The 21786-nt window shown below is 41.5% G+C and overlaps 2 protein-coding genes across 3 annotated transcripts in view; both read right to left on the bottom strand.

Annotated features, from left to right (window-relative positions):
* Window positions 1–3475, bottom strand: part of vmn2r1 (vomeronasal 2, receptor 1) — an 11328-nt gene extending 7853 nt beyond the window's left edge. The window contains exons 1-4 of the mRNA XM_030066362.1: window positions 3252–3475; window positions 1888–2179; window positions 1382–1624; window positions 1092–1283 (exon numbers count right to left, since the gene is read on the bottom strand). Coding sequence (XP_029922222.1) covers window positions 1092–1283; window positions 1382–1624; window positions 1888–2179; window positions 3252–3475 — 951 coding nt within the window. The remainder of the gene's footprint in view (window positions 1–1091; window positions 1284–1381; window positions 1625–1887; window positions 2180–3251) is intronic.
* Window positions 3476–5229: 1754 nt separating this feature from the next.
* Window positions 5230–21405, bottom strand: gmps (guanine monophosphate synthase). 2 transcript variants are annotated; one of them, XM_030067109.1, is made up of 16 exons: window positions 21154–21405; window positions 18722–18894; window positions 18255–18369; window positions 17793–17890; window positions 17101–17204; window positions 16770–16963; window positions 15261–15426; window positions 14120–14271; window positions 13674–13847; window positions 13142–13247; window positions 12799–12914; window positions 12197–12322; window positions 10431–10546; window positions 10160–10290; window positions 8351–8523; window positions 5230–7872 (listed from the first exon to the last, which is right to left on the bottom strand). In XM_030067109.1, exons 1-16 carry the CDS (start codon window positions 21178–21180, stop codon window positions 7771–7773), a joined length of 2073 nt encoding a protein of 690 aa, XP_029922969.1. In that variant the 5' UTR covers window positions 21181–21405; the 3' UTR covers window positions 5230–7770. The 2 variants fall into 2 exon arrangements, with proteins under 2 accessions (XP_029922969.1, XP_029922968.1); XM_030067108.1 differs by lacking the exon at window positions 21154–21405 and adding an exon at window positions 21062–21109.
* Between the last annotated feature and the right edge of the window lie 381 nt (window positions 21406–21786).

Raw genomic sequence — 21786 nt, 5'->3', positions numbered from 1 at the left:
GGTCAGGCCAGCGATACATATCGACATCACAGGTAGAGAGGGAAAAAACTCCTTTGTACATTATCTACCAGTGACAAGCCTCAACTAAACAAGCCTCCTCATACCGTGGAGGAGGTGAACGCAGATGCTAATAGACCTTACACCACCAGGAGCACAGAATATGCAGGAAGAAAGATGTTGAATCTCGAGTTGTTAGTGAACTAGCAGTGAACCAGAGCAGACCGGTGGAAACTTTGTCCCAAATTACAACATAACGTGGCTCTGGTCTGTATCCATGATCTCACAGACCAATAAGACAAGCCAGCAGATCCATCCTGAGATTCTAATTGGTGTTTGAACAACTTTGACTCACAGTGTTTCCATGTGTGTTCACTGGGCTGCAGTTGTGATGAGTTAATGTTACTGACTGCCAAATGATGGTTTTGTGTGTAGAGTTTTTCACAAACAGTTCAACAGTCTGGATCATGTGTGAATACAGGGGCATAGTGTTTATAGTTTTGGGAAATGGATCTGTTCATTGGTGGATGGAGGTACGGTTGGGATGTTTAGTCAATAGTGTTTAAGCAATTGAGAAAAACTCAAATGTGTTGTCTAAATAGTTGTGTTTGTATGAGAGTAATATTTCATATCTGTAAAATTAATCATCAGTGGCAAGCAATTTACACCAGATTTTAGATTTCAGGAATAATGGTGTATTCCAACAATCAATCATTCAGTCTTTAACCCTTTGGCACATAGCGGTCACTACAGTGGACAGCTGTTTAAAAGTCATTTTCTCCTAAATGCAGTGGTTTCTATGGTGGAATTGCATATCAGCTGTTAGAATGCTCTCTCCTGCTCCCCCCCATTGAGGTTTATGCAGAGACTGTCAATTCCTGTTGCTGAAAACATATTAATACTAGTATGTATATTAATACTAGTATGACATGGTAATACCAGTCCTGCATCCTTAAAGAAGTATGGAGACTCACAAAAGTGCTCATGCCCTACAAAGAGTAAAAACACATAAGAAAAAAAATCTTGACTCAGGCTTTCATAATTCATGCAAAACCTTTCACCCATAGGTGACCCTTGACCCACCCAGGACTCACCCCAGGCTGGTTGATGAGTGCAGAGGTGACCCAGGCCTCGCTGGCGATCCAGGTGCGGTTGGTCACGTTGTGTCGGAGCAGCTCGACAATGAGAGGACTGAGGTCCACGTCTGACGAGAACACCACAATGATCTTGGCTGTGGATTCAACCACAGTGTCCACGATACGCTGGATGTCCTCTGGTGAACTCACCTGGATGGGACGAAAGGGTATTCAGTTGGAAGGATTTGTCCAGCGTCCTTGCAAGAACAGGAGTATGTTTGTAATGATGTTATAATCAAGATTGTCACCTTGGGCAGGGTCTCAGAGAAGGAGATGCAGACTCCAGCCTCTTCCACCTGCTCCTTGAACTCCTTGATGCCATATTTGCCATAGTCATCATCAGCGGCTATGGTGCCCACCCACGTCCAGCCAAAGTGCAGTACCAGCTTGGCTATGGCTGTAGACTGGTGCACGTCATTGGGAATGGTCCTCAGGAAGGTGGGGAACTGGAATTTACTCTCCAGGGCAGAACATGATGAAAAATAGCTCACCTAGCAGGGGAGAGGAGAAGGAAAGGAAAGGAAAGGAAAGGAAAGGAAAGGAAAGGAAAGGAAAGGAAAGGGGATATATTCACGTACCCAAAATTGCTTGGAGTGTGCTGTACTTCTCTTTGTTTTTATATGTTTTGTGTCTTTCCTTTGCTGTAAGATTAAAAATGCTTTATTACAAATAAATCTGACTTCCTTAAGACCAAAATATGCCTCTCTCCACTCAACCCAACAAAATCCAACCAATTCACCCCTCTCATCCATACCTGTGGGAAGTGATAGAGTCCCAGTATCCTGGCAGTGGCAATGGACAGATCGGAGCCCCCAGCGCCCACTAGAGCAGCAAGAGGTGCCCCGTCGCCACAGCGGTAGTTGGGCACAGCCTCGTCCTGACCTGTCAGGTAGGTGAGGGTGCCCTCCACAGCCTTGGAGATGGTGAAGCAGGAGTCGTAGATGACGTAGCCCAAGTCAGTCTTGGGCAGCAGGTCTGTCCTGAGATTGATCTCCTCAATAGCAAACAGCATGGTCTGGGTCCAGCGGAAGGTACGGAAGTTAAACCTGAAGGGCATTGGATGGATGATGTGACTAACACTGGTTTCAGTTTTACTGTACAAAACAGCACAAACAAATGTCAAATATTGTCTCTTACAGCCTAAAAATGCATAGGCTTCTGTTTAGTTGTCAGATAATGCCACTGGCTGTGCAAAGACTTCAGCCAATGTATATTTTAAAAATGCCTTCTAACATTAAATTATAAATGAGGATCACGAGCAAAGCCAGTAACTGGGTAGCAGTCGATCAACATGGATCACCTTGATCCAGCTGTGGACTGAATTAACCAGCACATAAGTTCTCTGCTTTTAGTTGATTCACTTGAGAGTGAGAGCAGCAAACCTGGGAATGGGAACATGGTTATGATTTAAATGGAGATGGCATCCATCTTGTCAGTACAATATCTGTAAAACAACCATACATTAAGATTTAAATTAAAAAAAGTAAGGGAAAAAGGCCCACTGGCATCCCATCCATTGCTGTTTGATCAAATTAAGATCCTGATTTTTGTGTTTGTTTTGATTTCATTTTGATGTAACCAGGTAGTCTCACTAAGATTAATAATTTGTTTTACAGGAAAAGTCTAATCAATCCATATGTATATGTATACAATAATTAAAAACTATCGCTGAAGACATGGTAGACCAACTCTAAATATTCTCTGATGGCATTACCCATATCAGCCACAAGATGGCAACATAATTCCCAACCATGCTGTTAATCACAGCAGGTTGGGCCTTTCTCCCTGTAACAACATAATATGGCAAATTGGCCCCTGTGGCGCTGCCCTGCTGCAGACTCATTTCTGTAGCAAAACCACAAGTTTAAATGATCCCAGGACAACTAGATGGAGGTGAAAAAATAAAGATAATAATAACACTAAAATGCTCAAGCAAAAATCAATCCTCATTTAAGAGCTACATAAGAAACTAATCAAATCTTAATTTAAATAGAGCTGACAATCTATGGGTGGTTCAACACTGATTTACACCAGCTTCACTTAATCGTATCCTACAAGAAAGTACTTCAAATATGATTCTGCTCGCAGCAAAGGAAGGTAGTGGACTGCTCAACTCACCCTTCACACCCTGATGAGACAGGTACACTTGAAGTGTTGCCATCAGTGGAAGTAACACGTTGATGAACAGGAAACATCCCACCAACAACCACCTTCTTTTTCTCTACATCCTTGTAACCGTTCAGGTTGAACTTGGCCTTCAATTTGCAGGTGGACTCCGCTGAAACTGACTTGTGAAAGTGGAGAAACGCACATAATCCAAGCAAAAGGTGACTGATTTCCATGTTACGTTGATGTAGAAAGAAGTTGAGGAGCTCTGGCTGTGGCAGACAGTAATGGAAACAGCTAAGTGTGACAGGTGTCTCATCCACTCCCGAGGGAAGACTGTTGCACAAGGTAAACAGAAACTAGGTTTAACAGACTAGGACTCTAACTTACCTCGACTTGATTTGAAACACATGCTGAATGAATTTGTTTCATTTGATGTAAACTTTTTTATTATTATTATTTTACTATTTTTGTATTTGAATAAAATACAAAATGAAGTGAAGTCTGGCTTTGGCAGCTTTGATAAAAACAGGATACAATGACTCTGACCCACTAAAGAAGCATGAATGTGCAGGGGGTTGAACCTTTGAATATACACACACACTACTCCTTAAGTCTAATACAGTAATATAATCTAGTCTAATAAAGAGTCACATAAAGTTTGGTGGCATCATAAAGCTTTAGCTCTTTCTCTCTGTGTCTTTCCCTGTGCAAATACCAGTCAGTTCATTAGACTGCACTCAGGCCAACTGCATAAGAGAAACTGCCACAGGCCAAGAGTTAATTGGTTGCATGTGTCAACTTGTACTGGCTTTACGCACTACTGCGGCATGGCTACTGATTCTAAATCCCCCATGGTCTCCTGGGTGTGGGTCTGTTGTGTGTTGAAGGGTGACTGAACTTGTCTGCTCTTGTATCTCAGTCAGCAGGGAAACACACACCTGAACCCTGAGCCTGGGGAGGGACCTCTCCTGGGTCAAGAGGACATTCAAGAGAAATAAATTAATAGATGACAAATGAAATCAAATTATACTCTCCACAATAAGATTCATTACAGCAGACACATTCCATTATTACTATGTAAATAAACACCAAAGGGACGTTCTCACCTCATACAAAAGCACAGGAGGTTTTAAACTAAGATCTATCTCTGCACACCAGTAACTGTGTGTATGTGTGCGTGAGAATGTGTGTTTGTCTGGTTCATTTAGCCCATGTGATCTGGCCCAGACATGAGAGCCCTCTCACTGACATTTATGAGATGTGCAATAAATCATCTATACACTGTAATTTATGCAAAATCACATTGATTGCTGAGGCTTGCAGTGTTCAAACCAAATCTAGATCCACATCTACTAAAATATATAAAGCACAGGTTCTATTACAAAGTTGTTAGTCTACTAATGCACCCGGGATTTGTGCTATTCAAGGTGAGTAGCTCCACTCTCCAGCTCTCCTGTTGCTTGGCTACTGGAGTTTGGTGGCAAATCACCATTGCATGCTCTGAAAGAACTTTAAAGCCTTGTATTCTCAATTCTTTCAGCACACAACCTCTAACCTGAGGATTTAAATATTCCTTTGAATCAACCAGTAAGGGATTATTTTAATAAATTGTAATTTTTTTGCTTTAAAGTGCATTGACCTACCTTTTTCATGAGCTTAGACCTTGCACCATTTTAATTTTGGTGGGCTACCATGTTCAGGCCGTGGTTCAGGCTCTTAATAACAGGACTGGTGGGACAATCTACCTCTTTTTGTCTTTTCATGTGCTCTGTGGATTCTGGTCCAACTTGTTCTAAAAGGTCATTCCAAAATGATTTATCCATTATTTGAGCAACCCGATTTGAACTGTCTGAACAAAATGAAAACTTTCTGAGACCAGATTGAATATCTCTGCACTTTTCAAACATTAAACGGGGAACTTCAGGAAAAGGAGTTTATTTTCAAGTATAAAGCATGTGATAATTTGGTCACAAGAAAAGAGCAGTGAGAATTTCAACATGGAGATCTTTATTAAAGCTCAGTTCTTCATTGTACAAATGTCATCATAGTTGAAACTGCATGCGGTGGCTTGGTTTGAGGCACATTACTAAGGAGAATGAGCGTTGTTTAACAAAAATAAAAACAAAAACAAAAACGGAAAAAAGAACATCTGACGTAGAATTGCATAACTTAATCTTATCGATATTGCAATAAAATCCAACTACAAAATTATATGTCCATTAATATCAAGCGGTTGTTTTCTGTGGAGACATATGTATCATAAAATACACACGTATAAAAAGGCAAAAGAGAAGGAGAGACACTAAACCATCTGCAGTTAAGACAAGTTAAGGAACAGTTAATTTTGCATTAGGGATATTTTTTTGCCACAAAAAGTATGGATCTAACAGAGGATGAGAGGCACAAAGACAAATTGTGGAGGGGTGAGACTGGTGGAGCCACTGAGTCCAAGAGAATGTCTCTAACGGGGAACAATAAACTCTTTAAAACTCAGTTAAACCTGAGTGCTGTATTCACTGAGGACTATATGATGAGACTGGAGACTAGTGTTTAGGATTTACTAAATATTGTAACAGTACAGAACAGGAGTTCGCCGGTAATGCCGTTCTGGAGACCCATACTGGATTGATTTTGGAGATGGCAACATACAGTGCTCTAACCTGACCTTTGACAACACACAGAGAAATGCTTAAAGGTAAAGGTTCCACTCAACGCACTATTGTGTTATATTATGCTGTGAAAGCACCAAGGCTTTATGGGTAAAAAAAATCATGTGCAAAAAATTTGCCCCCACACAACAAATGAGCAGCCAAATAATGATCAAAAATGACGACAGCAATTCATACAACAATGGTTATAAACTCTACTGCAGTTATAATTTTGTTATTAAGTTAGTCCTCTTGCCTTCCTGTTTTTTTTTTGTTTAACAAGCATACATATTGCAGCATGAGGGGGGAAAAAAACACTATTACATCATCCTTTCTGGAGACACGTGAGAGTCCAGGTCATTTCAGATCCAAAAATCAAAAGAAAAAGAAGAGAAAAAACAAACAAACAACAAAAACAGGCACATATATAAAGGTCACCTGCCATTTTGGCCTCCTGCACAGTTGCACAACAGTGATACTGAACAAGCTATTCTTGGGTTGACCGCCGTGCACAACAAGCACGGCAAACGTCAGCACCTCTTGTCAACAAAATCTAGTCTGGAGTGGATCGTCAGAAGAGCCCAGAGGGATACAGTATTTCACCACAGCTTATTCTACATTTGGCAAAACAAAGGTCTAATAAGAAAAATAGTTAATTGGTCACATGGGTTCTCTGTTCAGTTTCACTTTGGACAGGAAACCCTTCTCTTAGCACAGTATACAGGCAGAGAGTGAAATAAACACAGTCTAGGGCTGGGCAATGAAACAACAATAATTATCACAATATATATTTTCTCACTAGAAATATATATAAAAAAAAGTTCAATAAGATGCCAACACATTTAAAACAAACTTATATTCTATGAGTAACACACAAATGACCAATTATGTGCCAAGAATAGAGAAAGCTCTGGTTGCAAGCCTGGTCACAAGTGAGGAGACACACTACACACACACTGTTTTGGTAAGCTAAAGGAGATTAGCATAATGACAATTATTAGCATTCTGGTTTCTTCAAATTTCACTCAGAGGCAAAAAGTAACTTTTAAATGTGACAAAATACTTATTTGATGTATATTAAGATAATTATTCATATGAACCGATATTTATGATGAATTTTTTATTGTGATAACATTTTTGGCCCTATTGCCCAGCTCCAGAACACACTGAGGATAGTCTTAGACTGAACTACAATGATAAAACAAAAAAAAAGTTGTGATAAAAAAAGGGCAAAAAGCAATGCCTGAAGGCTTTTAAACCTACCTTCCTTTTCTGTGACAGTATTCGTATTCTGTTTTCTTGTTTTGCCTCATTCACAAAGCAACCTGAGGCACGCTATCAAAAGGTCACCTCCTCAACTTACATCTGAACACCTGTCTTTAATGGTTGACCTAACAAAAAGGAAGCAGCAATTGATCTTCCATCAAAAAAGAAGAAATGCATTGTTGCGCATGGATCCCCCCCAAAAAAAGGAACGAAAAGATGAATTGTCAATATATTATCAATAATCAACAATAATCACACCCCGCTGCCAAAAATTTTAAGATTGGGGAGGGGGTGAGGGGGTGGGAGCAGAGTAGTAGCGCCTTTGCACATGCGCTGGTCACAGTACTGCCTGCCTTCCATGGGAATGTTCAAGAGAGAGAGGGAGAGAAGGAAGGGAGGGAGAGAGGGAGAGACAAAGGGCAAGAGGAGGAGAGGAGTTCACCAGCCCTCTCTGGCATCTGAGTGTGTGTGTGTGTGTGTGTGTGTGTGTGTGTGTGTGTGTGTGTGTGTGTGTGTGTGTGTGTGTGTGTGTGTGTGTGTATGTGTGTGTATGTGTGTGTATGTGTGTGTATGTGTGTGTGTGGGTGGGTGTGTGTGTATTGTCTTGTTGTGATTTACTCCCACTCTGTGGTGCCAGGTGGTTTGGAGGTCAGGTCATACATGACTCTAGAGATGCCTGGGATCTTCTTGATCTCATTAACCATCTTCAGCACCACCTGGGGGAAAGACAAGCAGACGACATCAGCCTCAAATCTTTAGTTTGAGAGGTTTAACGACGATTTACACCCTGAGCGGTGTAAGTGGGGTATACAGCTGGTCAACACATCTATATCACTTTGATATTGTTATACGAGATTAGGCATTGTCTGGGATTTGGGGTTTGTTATATTGTGACATGGTTAATTGTAAACATAGTCTCCTCCTGGTTTTAAAGGCTTTAAAGGCTTTTTTAAAGGCTAACCCTAACCCTAACCCTAACCCTAAATGAATTAAATTTCCTGAACTTATTTGAGTGTTAATCAGTGATCTCGAGTGTCTAAATATCTAATGAAAGCACAAATATTCATCCCCTTAAACATTAATATTGATATCCCAATATGTGATTTTGTCCATATTGTGAACACCTAGTGGGATCTGGATCATCAAGTCTCACTAGCAGCAAAAGCCAAGTGAAGATACTAAATCATGCTGTACCTCCTCAGGGATGTGGCTGCCAGGTGTGGCGGGGATCCCGGTCATGAAATCGCTGGTGATGAAGGTGCGGACCACCACGGAGCGCCGGCAGGATGGCTGCTTTTGCAGGGGGTCGCGGTCAAAGTGCAGGGGGGTCAGGATCACCGGCATCTGGCTGATCTTACTAGAGTAACCTGTGAGAGACAATCAAAGATAAACTTAAAAAATAAAAAAACGGTCATGTGGGCTATGGTTACACTTGACATTTCATTGTGATTTTCATCTTCCAGTGACGCTGGGACTTCATGGGTTTGGACACTCCAAGACTGCAGTTTTTACACAATGCTACAAGACATGTAATATTTCAAAGCCAAAAATGAAAGTGGTCAAGCTTGTAAAATACACAGGCCAAGTATCTCATGTATGGACATGGTGGAAACTGATGTTTTAAATACAATTTTTAAAATCAAATTTTAAAAATCTAACAGAAATAGCATGTGTGACCATAGCCACACAGTCAGAAAAGGCAAGAAAAAGTAGTGGTAGTGGTAAGGTGGCTACCCTCTAACACACTGTCAATCAATCAGTGGTATCAATCCTTGTCAAACAATATTTCCATGGAGCTTTCTATAGCAAGGTTGAATCGAGTGGGGCACAAAAGTCTTGAGGCCTGGAAGGAAGTATTAGTTCTAGTGAGAAATAAATCATAATAACTTTTTGTTTTGTTTTTTATTCCATGCAAAACAGTATCTAATTTTTGGTCAATTATAGTCAATTGACAGCTAAGATCGTTGCGGATATCAGGGGTGGGAGGTATTGGGGATGTAGGCATGTAGAGGTTGTGTGTGTGAGTGTGTGTGGTTGTGTGTGTGTAGCTCTGCATCAATGATCTACAGTAAATGAACCACATGAGTCAAGACTCAATACTTGATTTATGTGATAGATGTATGTGAAAGTTTGTATGGGGGGTGGATGTGGGTATGCGTAAATACATGCTACTTCGAATAATGTATATTTTTATTTATACTCACATTGCTTTTGGTTGTTTGATTTTATGTTTTTTCTCCTTTTTTTGTTTTGTTTTTGTTTTTGTTTGTATATCTGTTTTTGTATTATGTCTAATGCTGCATCCCATACACTGGGTGTTATAAAAGCAAACCAAATAAAAAAAAATTGATCACAAAAAAAGAAAAGGCAGAAAAAAAAAAAAAAAAAAAAAAAAAAAAGTTCCATTAGAAAATAGAACTGTTTTCACTGGAACATGCAGTAGCCATGGAAATTTTCTTAAACAAACTTTGTCTGTGGTGGTATGTAAAATAGCCCTAGCTGATGCATAAATGCTCACAAGGAGCACTCTGCTTAGGTGGCCACTTATTAACATGTTGTGCTCCGACAACTTTTGAACAAGTGCTGTAGGCTCTATAGAAACAAAATTGGACAATCCTGTGATTGTTTCATTACTAAATTTAAATAAGCTCCTTATATATGTGACCCTAAGCCAAACTTAACAGATTAGAGGCAAAAATAATCTTAAGTGTTTACTGACTTGTGTTACCTTTCACTGTCAATCAGTAAATCTCCCTTTCTTTAAAAAAAAAAAAAAAACAGTTTAGCTTAACGTTTTTGGCCACTAGTGGCACTAGAGAGCACCATGGGTAATGACTGTAATGGATGTAAACAAAATCCAAACTGTTAACATTCATACTGAATACTGCATCACAGCGGACCAAGTTCATATAACTTCACACACTGTACATGTTCAGACATAACAGAAAACAAACACAACTGCTCCACCTTGCCCCCACCCAACCCCCTTCCACACACACTTACCAGACTCTCTAAGGATAGAGTGGGCCACAAAGTCAGCCTGTCTGAGCGTGCTCAGAACGCCTGTGGTCAGGAAGGTGGGTGTAATGTCTGTTGGAGGCTCCTTCACATGAGAGCCAAACACGTACACAACTCTGGGGAGGGGAGAGACATAGATGGATGGGTCAAAGAGTGCATGTGTTCTATTGACCACTGATAGCAATGGGGTTTCTAATCAGGCATATCACTGTGGTCAGATGAAAAGTAAAGTTGTCTGGAAGGATTTGTTTATTACCTGTTGATGCTATGGCACATGCGAGGGATGAGTCTTGCTAGGAACATGAGAGACTCCCAGTGTGGAGCTTCTTTACTGGTGACGCCACACACATAACTGTAGGACCGGCAGTCACCCTGAGAAAGGGAGAGAAGCAGAAAATCAAACTACATGTATAAATAACATATATATGAAGCACTTTTAACAAAATAGGTTTGCAACAGAGTGCTATAAGGAAACTAAATCAGATAAAACAGAGGACACTAAGAAACTGAGAGCAAACTGAGGGCATGTACAGTTTGTGTGTGCGCTTTTTCCCATCCATTTTGTCTTCCATGTTCAGTTGACTAAAACCTGCACAGTCTTATTTTTCTACTTTCCACAAATTCCAGAGGCACTTAAAGTTGCAGTGTTTGTCTAGAGTCTCGTTTCTGCCCCCCACATTTGAGGTTTAGGGTAAATTTAGGACTCTGTGGCTTCAAACAGGAAGTAACAGAACACACACCATCAATGGGTGGCTGTGGAGCACGGGTGTGTCTGGATGGGCAACGCCCGTCCCTTCCTTCTGAGCTACACTGGGACAGTCTATTGTAAAAAATGAGGCTCACTTGAATCAGACAGAATATTTTTGTATGTGTACAGAACAGTGGTATGTGCTACAACAATCTCCTCTAAACCTGTTTATCACATCGTTTGTTAGACAAATCAAATCCTTCACTACAGAGAGAGAGAGAGAGAGAGAGAGAGAGAGAGAGAGAGAGAGAGAGCATGTGTGTTTGTGTGAGAATGACAGGCTTTGACACAGTGGGTGTGGCCAGTGTTTGGCCACTGAACTATGGTTATGACACAACAAGAGACTAATAAACTCTTTTGAGCCTGCCATGTCTCAGAGAAAACACCGGCAGTGTTAAAATCCCACTTCTCCATATGCTAATGCAAGTATCCGGCTTGAATAAAATGTCTTCACTTGCACTTTCTCAATGCAATATGATAAACAGCCACCAGCCTCTAAATTTCTGCAGTGCATGGTAAGCAGCTTATGTGGCAGGTCTGCTGTGAAACTGTTTTGATTAAATTTGTCCTGTTACATGTGAATGGACGAGAGGGAGAGAGACTCTAATTCTCAGTGGGAGGATTGTGGTGTCTGATGTGCTTGAAGAAGGCCAATGATCTCAGGTGTACTTTCTCATGTCTCCAGCTGCAGCACAGCTGGCAGGTGATCAGTGAGAGAGCCTCTGCATCTTGACTTGTTAAATTTCATTACTGAAGAATGTCTGTTTGCAAAATGTACTCCATATTGATCCAAAAAAGAACAAGCATCCTCAAAGCTTAACTTCTCATCTTTGGAAAATTCTCTTCTTTGTGAGATGAATAAAAACCGAGTAGGGCACAGATTTGAATTGCTCTGCCAGCAGTGCATCAGAGTGCAGAAGTCTGACTTGATGTAAAAGGAGAGATATGGTAGCTAATATGGTTGTTTCTTTCAGTACTGAGGAGTTGGTGCATGTGCATTGTTACTTAGTTTAGGATTTTTTTCCTTTCATCTGAGAAGTCCTAAATCTCTCTTTTCAGGTACCACACTCTTTTCAGCACTTCGACAGCTATGTAGAAATCAGGTCCACAAAGCCCACAAAGATTCCAACTGTACAACAAACTGTCTGTGATTTAATGCTCCCGTCAGGATGAAGTTGAGCATCATTGTTACATGAGTGGTAAGGTAAATGGTAAGACGCCGTGTGTGTGTGTGTGTGATTGCATATGATACATGGAGTCATAAATAATATTACCTGGACACCAACAGTTTTGATGGGCAGCAAGAAGGCATTTAGTGAATGAAGGCTGGTGATCTGCATGAGCTTCTCCTCCTCCTCATCTGATATACACGACTTGACTCTCTGCAGCAAGGCATGGGGCTGCAGAGGAGACACACACAGTTGAAATATATATCCACAAATCAAGAAATGATTACATAACAACCAGAGATTTTGAAAAATGTACTGGAGCGCTATCTGCGTTGCCACTTCTTAATCATTCTGGAAGTCTGAACAGTTTGCACTCAATCATTTAACTATGCCGACAACAAATGCAGTTATATCAAATGTCAGACTGATACTGACTGATAGTAATTTCACAAGGTCTTCACTAACCTTCGAATTTGCCCATCCATTTTATCAGTATAACCGCAAACAAACCACAAAAGTGTAAAGAGGTGTGTCAGATGGGGACATGCAAGAGCACTTATCTCACCATTAGCTGCATTATGTCAATTAAAACCCAGTTCCAGTGACATGACATGTTTTGTAATTCCGCCACTGATAAAAAGGAGGCCAGCAACAGCAACAGCCATTAGTGTTTTCATTTTTTTATTTATTATCTGTAACGCTCTGACCTTTTTGACGCTAGCAGAGAAGTCTGTGATAATTTTCAGGATGTTGTTTGTCTCAGCAAAGTCCTTGCATATGTAGGGCTCATCTGCACAGATCACTCTGATAGCCAAACCAGGACCTGCAGGGGACAGACAGGGGGAGCAGGCAACTTTTTAGCAGACACAAGGAACATTTTTGAGAAAAAGGAGTGTTTTCTGACTGAATGAGTGAATGAGTGACTGATGTCAAGGGAGAGAAGAGATAATAGGTTCGAAAAGAGATGAGGCATATTTAGAAGGGCTAAAACACCTAATAGTGCAATCCCAAAGTATCATGTGCATGGAAATCCCTGTATTGTGAACTAACCGGGGAAAGGGTGTCGAGAGACAATCTCCTCTGGCAAGCCCAACTCTCTTCCCAGTGCTCTGACCTCATCTTTGTGGAAATCCTTCAGCGGTTCAATTACTTTTCCCTGCAGATGTACAAATAAATGGAATCATCGCAACAGTGAAGGAAGGAGGAATATATGCCTTACATACTTGTGTGCAAACATTGAAAAACGTATTTTTTGAGGCTGTAACTGTTGTGTTTAACAACTACAGCCCCAGGCACCCACTATTTGGCCACATTGGGCCTCTTGCTGCAGCATGTTGCTTTGAAAACACATATATAAACGCAATTACCTCATTAAAAGCTTATAAATACTCCTAAATTACATTCAATTCAATATGAGGAGCCGGTGTAGCTGCCTTTGTGGTTGTGATTTAGTTATTTCAAAAGTCCAATTTTGTGTACCCCCTCTACAATACAACACCAAGATTAGGAGTTCCAATCCATCTGAGGTCATCAAATTTACAAATGAACCTATTTGCACGAACAGCTAGCATGTGTGCAGTACCTCATCTCGGAGTTTGCGGATGAGCTCGGTGTCATTGTGGTGTGTTTTGATGACCTCTGCCTTGCCGCTGGCAATGTGTGACGCACTCTCGATAAGATCGGGCCTCAGGGTGCCCTGGGCCAGGAGAACCTCATCTGGCTTCAGGTTCATCTCTCCGATCACCTCATTCGCCACCTGGGCAGGTCAAACAGCATGACCCATAAAGTCAGGTGCAGAATACATAAATACAGAATATACAGAATACATAAATGATGATAAAAGGTGAGCAAACAAGTAGGAGGCTGGCAGATGAAAGCAAATGAGTTGTCAAGCAGTAAGCTGAACTGCCAATGTCATAACTTGATAAAATGATATTGCGTGGTTGAGGAAAATTAATGTACATTCAGAAAAAAAATGAACAGCAGAGTATGTAGCCTCTTGGCAGGTTCAAATAAACAAACTGTCACCTTGACGAACGTATCTCCAATGATCTTCCTCTTCTCCTCAGGGTTGGTGGTCATATTCAAGGTCTTGCTGATGCGCTTCCGTGGCGTCCTGTCCTCCTCGGAGATGGGCAGGGTCGTCGTTCCGTTATAGAAAGTGTGGGCTGCATTCACCACTGGAGGATTTAGGAGGAGAGAGGAAAGCAGAGAAAGAAGAAAAAGCAAAAATTTACCTTTCAAAACAAACTCACCACGTCTGTAATATGGCTTAGTTAAATGATTAATAAGTAGAGCAAAACTCTGCTAGCACTATGCCATTGAACTGTGCATAAAGGTGCATACTAAAATCACATCAACATACTGGCCAGTTGGTGTGAAATGTTATTGAGCTCTTCACTGACCCATGACCAAGCTATGTTCCACGAATCTGTCTTCCTGGCTCATGACCAGCTTTTCCAGAAAATGTTGTGGTGCTGTGCAAATCCATTCACAAGGTGTACACTGGTTATGGCTTGCCACTGTTTTGGCCAACTGGCATAATCAGCTCTTTCTTGGCACGTTACCAAGCTTTCCTCAAATTTTTTGCCCTGTTACACAAATTTGTTCATTATGTGCCTTTTTGTGACCAGTGACACCCACTGCCACGCCCCCTGCTGACCAATCAGCATGAAGTTACTCAGTTCTCTCAGCCCATGACAAACCTTTCAACAAAGTTTTGTGCAAATCTATTCACAACTTTTTGAATATTAAATGATTTCCCTGAAATTTCAAACTGTGTATTAACGTAACATATCTTGCAGACCATTAACAAATTTTCAGAAGAAAAAAATAATTCTTTAAGCATCCAAGGTATGGATGACTACATCAAATTACGATTCACACAAAAATCTTCAGACACAAAGAAGGCATCTGACATTACATACTGTTCATTTTCACAATTAAATCCAAGTAGAATATCAGCGCCAGTGTACATTTTCTGATTTCATCAACTCAGAGAGAGACACACATTTCCAAGCCCAGGAAACTTAAACAAGAAAAAGTAACCAAGAGAAAAACAAACATGACATAATGGATAATTCACACAAACAATAATTATTTTCTGTATTTAAATTGGAAGGTACTATGCATTTTCTCCTCCATTCAGACCATCAACCTTTCTGCCTACCTTTGAGTTTGATGCCCAGCTTGGTGAGCGCCTCCTCCACACTCTGACTCTCTCTCTTCCTCATGAAACCATTGTCGATGTGAACTGCAATCACCTGGTCCTGGTTCAGAGCTTTGTTGAGAAGGGCTGTGCACACCGTCGAATCCACCCCACCACTCAGCAGCACCTACAAGCAGGTCAACCATCCAGCAGAATATCCTTCAGTTTTTATTTGATCTGGTATGCTTCAATGTGATGCTTTCTAGTGCCAGGAACAGCACAGCAAAGTTTAGTTTTTTTCCTCTTTCTTACATTTGACTCTGGTTGCAAGTTTGTGTGGCAATCAATAAACAAACCTAAATTAGTCACACATTTTTGTTAATTACAATGTCACACGATGCACTGTACCTTCGATAATTCTCTTAGTTGACCATCAACGTTGCATGTTTACATCAGTACAGCTGTGTGCTGCACAGCTGTACTGGTCCCCACAGTTCAAATCAAATTATTTTAAACCACATATCCTCATACTGATACACACTGTGCAAGGACTAAACAATAGCTGACATGTCAGTCAAGAGTATTGTGGCTGTTATTGTGTAATCATTCTAATTAATTCTACAATTCAAATTAGTGATTATCCAGTAGAAGCATATATCATTTGCATGTTATTATCTGTTACTACAAATATTCTCACAGTGAAGATAAAAGACAAGAAGCAATTACTAGCAGAACAACACACTAGCAGGATACAAACTTAAAGCTTGCTTGTAGACTACCATCCTGACCACATACTGTCAGATTAGCCTTAAGATATTAGTCATAAGATGTCAGTTTCTTCTCTCACGAGACTGTGAATAATGAGAACTATTATTATCAATATTAAAGGGCAAAGATAACATTAATGTACTTCTGAGGTGTTGAGCTGAATGGTGACTCACACACCCAAAATGCCACCAATGTTACAGGAACAAGCAACAGCAAAATAAGAGGACAAAGAGGTAGTGATGACGATTAGCCTCAGACTTTTCTTTAGGAACAAATAACAGAAGCTGCATCCATTTCCTTCTATATAAATTGATGCTTTAAGCCCATTTCCTACTCTAATTTTTCCTTCCTGTTCACACTCCCCTGAGAGGAGGCCCAGTTTGTGGGAGCTCAGGGAGTAGACCACCTCCTTTGAGTTGATAGAACAGCCTTTAATTTAAGAGTTTAATTGGCTCCACTTAGGTCTCTAACCACTGCCACTGCTTCCCAGGCCCCTGCCACCAAACTGTAATTCAGTAGTCTTCACACTCTGCAAAACTGTCAAATTATCTTCCATTTAATGATAAGGTGAAGTATCCTGATTGCAAAAACTGATTGGCTCAAAGTTCAATTATTTCTCAAACACATTTTCCCCACACCATTAATACACCAAACCTTTTTTTTTTTCTTATTTCCTTATCTTTCTACCCTAAAGAAGGGTTTAATTACCTGCACAAACACACAAAAAAATACGCTTTGACGGCACTGTGCAGTTTTTCTCACCAGCACTTTTGACTTGTCTACTCTCTCTCTGATTTCATTGATGCAGGTTTGCTGGCGGTTCTGTACGGTGAAGTTGCTGGTGCACCCTGCAATCTCAAACAGGAAGTTCCGCAGCATGTCCATGCCTCGCTCTGTCAGGTCCACCTCTGGGTGGAACTGTGTCCCATACAGCTTCTTCTGCTCATTGGCAATCCCTGTGGGGAAAAAAAACCGAAGATATCGCTATCGTCTCTACAAATGCAGAGCCACATACAGTTGTTTGAGGGTTTTCTGTATATCAGTGCATTCTTCTCCACAGAGCCAGTGTGTTTTAATACCCTGTGCTGCTTACCAGCTATGATGTTTCCAGACTGGGCCACCACTTTGAAGCCATCAGCCACCTTGTCCACGCTGTCACCATGGGTCAACAAGACCAGCTCCTCCTTCTGAAGGCCTCTGACAGAACAAACACACACACATAACGGAGTCAGAAACGTGTGTGGTGTGCTGCAAAGTGTTGTGTGATGACCTCATATCGGTAAAGCCTCTGTTTGTGGTGTGTGTGTGTGTGTGTGTGTGTTGGTGGTTGGGTGGGTATGTGGGTGTGTGTGAGAGCAAGAGATTAATGAAAAACTGTGGGCTTCTATTTTAGCCTGTGCAGTATTTGTGTGACAACTGAGGAAACGCATCTGGAACGCTTCTACAGTTTAAGTCGTAAACATGGCGCTGTGACAAACCAATGAGCAGCTACAACTGTTTGTCCTCTGTCCTCAAACTTCATATTTCTTTCTGCTGTTTGTTTTGTGTATCTGATAATATGAACTACTGAGCAGGAGGGCGGGTAATGAAAGTTCTCTGACTGACCTTGTAGTAATTTAATGTACTTAGATTTGCAAAGTGATATGCATGGTCTGCTATCCAGATCTCTCCTCCAAATGTACTGTGCTAATATTATTTAGAGCCAAATATTTTGAGCCACTGTATGTGCCATAACAAATAAAAGAAGACTTATTTCAATTTGATTCACACAGACAACTGTATTACCTGAAAAGGGAGCAGGTGTTATCCAGTCCAATATTGAACACTCCATCTTCCCTCACACTCTTTCTGTGCACTGTGCCGCCGAAAACTTTATTCATCATCTGTAACACACAGACAGCAGAGTCAACACTTGGACACAAAGATAACATTTTTCAGTTTGATGTGTTATGATTTCCTGACGTTTTAAGAAGTGGGCTTGAGAGGGGGGGATTGCGGATTTGAATTTCTGCAACGGCTGAGAAATGTGAATGAATAACACTCGTTTCCCTCGGCCTCTGCGAAGGTGCCCTTGAAGAAGGTGCTGAAGTCCCAACTGCCCCAGTGAAGAAGAACAGCAGCCAAGAATCCAGGACTGTGGCAGTACTGGGCAATGAAGGTGTATAATGTGGATCAAGCATGGTCTCCCTTCTGACTACACCACCCAGCGACCTCAAGTTTGTCATATGGATTTGTATATATGTGTACCTGCATGCCATAACAGATTCCCAGGACAGGCTTTCCTATAGTGAATATGGCAGGGTCGAACCAGGGGGCATCTTCTGCATACACAGAGGCAGGACCTCCTGAAATTATGATTGCCCTGTGAAGAGGTAGGGAGACAAAGCAACAAAGAGATGAGACCACTGAGACAAGCCCTTTCTTCATATGATGTTTCAGTGATCTGTGATATTGAAAATGTGGGTGTGCTACAACTGTGTATCAAGTGCCATATAAAATACTGTCTTGGCGACAGATAAGATGACCACTTAAAAATTTTTTTAAAAAATCAGCGTCTCATCATTGAGACACTGATTGAATCCATACATTGAATCCACAAGCTTATCCGTTAAAGTATTTACAGATGTCAACAAGCAACCATAGTAAAGCAGAGTATTATAACTATACAACATCATCAAACAAGATCCTCTGGTTCGTGTGGTTTTCATTCTCACCTGAAGCCCTGTTCTCTGATAGCAAACGCAGGAGTCTCTAAGGGGAGGATCTCAGAGCGCACAAAAAGCTCCCGTACTCGTCTGTCAATCACCTTGCCATACTGGGCTCCTGCATCCAGGATCACCACTGCCCCCTCACATGACCCATTCTGCTCCGCGTTGCTGATCTCCAGCTGAGGTCACACACACACACACACACACACACACACACACACACACACACACACACACACACACACACACACACACACATTCAGAAAAACAAAATATACACTGCATTGCTTTCAGTGCTCATGTTGAGACAAAGCCTTGAATGGACACAAGCACAAATGCACAATAATCTTTACTAAGAGGCAGGTCAATGTCTAGAACAGAACCAAATTGGTCTTCCCACTGACATGAAGACAAATGTGTTAACTTGGGAGTTAATGGCGAGAGCAGGGTTACAAAGCAGTCGACTCCTGTAAGAGTCAAGCTGCCCTCACCATAGAAAATGTGACTCAATAAGGACTAACACAATTATGGACATGTGAGCTCCAGTATGACAGAGAGTGAATCCTGTGAAACGTGCAGCATCCATTCAGCAGGAATCACGAGACCGACAGACAAGCTATTTAGTAAGGTAAAAGTCAGTAAAAGGTTACTAGTGAGGACCTTGACTGTCACATTTATGTTACTATTCTTAAGTGTGCAGCTCCAGCATGGTGTACTGTCACTTCCCAGGTCTTAGACATAACTGTGTGCAAGTGTGTGTGTGTGTGTGTGTGTGTGTGTGTGTGTGAGAGAGAGAGAGAGAGAGAGAGAGAGAGAGAGAGAGAGAGAGAGAGAGAGAGAGAGAGCAACAGAAGCACTTTACAAATGTGTGTAGGACAGTGTGTCCTATATACAAGACTGGAATAAATCTATTTTTAAAAACGTAGGTCCACAACCCTCGTCGATGACAGCCAATTAGCTTCTATCGACAAAAGCAAAGGCGGTAATAAAGTCAGTCATTAAGGCGGTAAGAAGAGGAGACATACCCCCACGTGGTTTGTCGAAAACACTTAGCTGATCATGTTCCCAAAACATCTTGCATCATGGCATTCTGCTCATAACTTTTCTTAAGTACAGTATAAAAACAACCCTGGCCCTAGTAGGCAGTCACAATAGAGCTTGCAACATGGTGCGCACTGAGCAAAGTACATGACAATTTCATAGTAAGCCTTACCAAAACAGTGTAGCATGTTGTACTGTAAACTGACTAATAATGGTGCGTTCACATGGAGTCCGGGAAACGGTAAACGGCGGTTAGCAATACGGCGCGGAAAAAACAACGAACTGCGCCATGGACGGTAAATTGCTATAGTGATGTTGCAAAATTTGCCATTTTTGTATATGTTCAATAATTCCCAATAATTCATACAGCTATAAATGTACATTAACATAGACTGCTGATGCAAATTAAAGTGTCCATATCTCCATAGGACTTTAGACGTTTGTCATAATTCTGGGTGTTGTTGCACCTGGATTATCACCTTTTCATTGTCCAGATCCGCTGTATTTTCTGTTTTGTGGTGCACTACGTAACATCCGGATGTAAATTCCGTGTCGTAGGTCGGCATAAAGTTAAAATATTCTAACTCTGGACGTCTGCTGTTACCGTTGCCGGCATAATTTGCCGGTGTCTTCTGGTTTTACCGTCCTGCTCTCATCACAAATGACATCCGTTTTGCCGGATTCCATGTGAACGCAGCATAAGCTAGCTTAGTAACGACGTTAGCTAACTGACAGTTACGTTAGCTCAAAGTATGTGACAGTAGCAGAAAGAAACTAAAAAGAAAGATAATACAGCAGCTAACCTAATGCCGTGGGTTATTTTTTACAGTGAAAGACAACCCCATGACACAGAAAGGCTGCGAGTTAGTAAAAATTGTATCACTGCACGTTTGTTCCTGGCTCGGCTAAAGGCTAGCTGACAAACTACACGCTTAGCAAGCTAGCTCAGCGGTTTCATTACATAGTCGTGATCAGCATTAGCATTAGCTAGCTGCATGTTCTGCGAGCAGCTGGCTAAGTTAGCAGAGCCACGCTAAAACCCACGCGGTGCTCCGAGGCAGCAGCGGGTCTTGGCATTCAGCATCAGTACAAACCGATATATGTTTAGTGGCGACACATTTGTGAGCTTTTTATTTCTGGTCGACAGTGCCGATCCGTGACAGAACCGACCCAGCTAGCTGCTACGAGCAACATGTTAGTGGAGCGTTGCAACAGGCATTGCAGGGTACTAATCATCCTCATCCATAGTGGTCCGTACATACTGTGCAACTTTCCCCCCACTAGGTACACACAGGCCATAATTACCGGGGACAACACCAGCACCTTAAGTCCTAACATCAAGTCAAGCCGACCGCCGAAACACGGCGTCGGAGCAGCGGGTACTCCGCTCCACTGACCTTGCTGTCTCCGTTGCACAGAGCCATGGAGGACTGTCGTGTTGTGGAATGAGCTCTCCCCTTCGCCTCGGTGTCCCCAGCCTCAGAGAGAGAGAGAGAGAGAGAGAGGGAGAGAGAGGGAGAGGGAGAGAGAGAGAGACCGCTAGCTCGTAGTTAGCTCCTGGCTCAGCACGCCGACTACTGTCTCAAATGGAGATGGGGTTGTTGGGTTTTGAGTGGATTGTCACTGTGTTTCTTCCGGTCGGAGAATAACTTTTGCGTGGGACTCCACGGTGCCGCTGCATATGTATGTCTGTCTTATGGGAGGAGCGAGCAAAGTTAATGGGGAAAAAACAGAGATCAGAGTGGGACTTAAGCGAAATGGAATTGAGTAGGGGGAGCTGGCTGCTTTATTTATTTATTTAAACAAAGACACAATAAATAAGTAAATAAATAAATAGATTAATAAAGAGTAGGTCCGTATCCTTATGCCAGATGGTTTGTGACATTTGGAAAGTGGTGTATGTGTCTCCTAAAGTCGGGGCCAGGGACCCTAACCCTTCTGTTATCTTTGGTGTCCATTTAACTTCAATAAATGAATGTTTAACGCCCTTAAATACATGATTAACATCTTTTTTTTTTTTTTTTTTTTTT

This window comes from Myripristis murdjan, chromosome 13, assembly GCF_902150065.1.
Source record: "Myripristis murdjan chromosome 13, fMyrMur1.1, whole genome shotgun sequence".
Lineage (NCBI taxonomy): Eukaryota > Metazoa > Chordata > Actinopteri > Holocentriformes > Holocentridae > Myripristis > Myripristis murdjan.
This window is presented reverse-complemented; position numbering and strand designations above follow the sequence as displayed.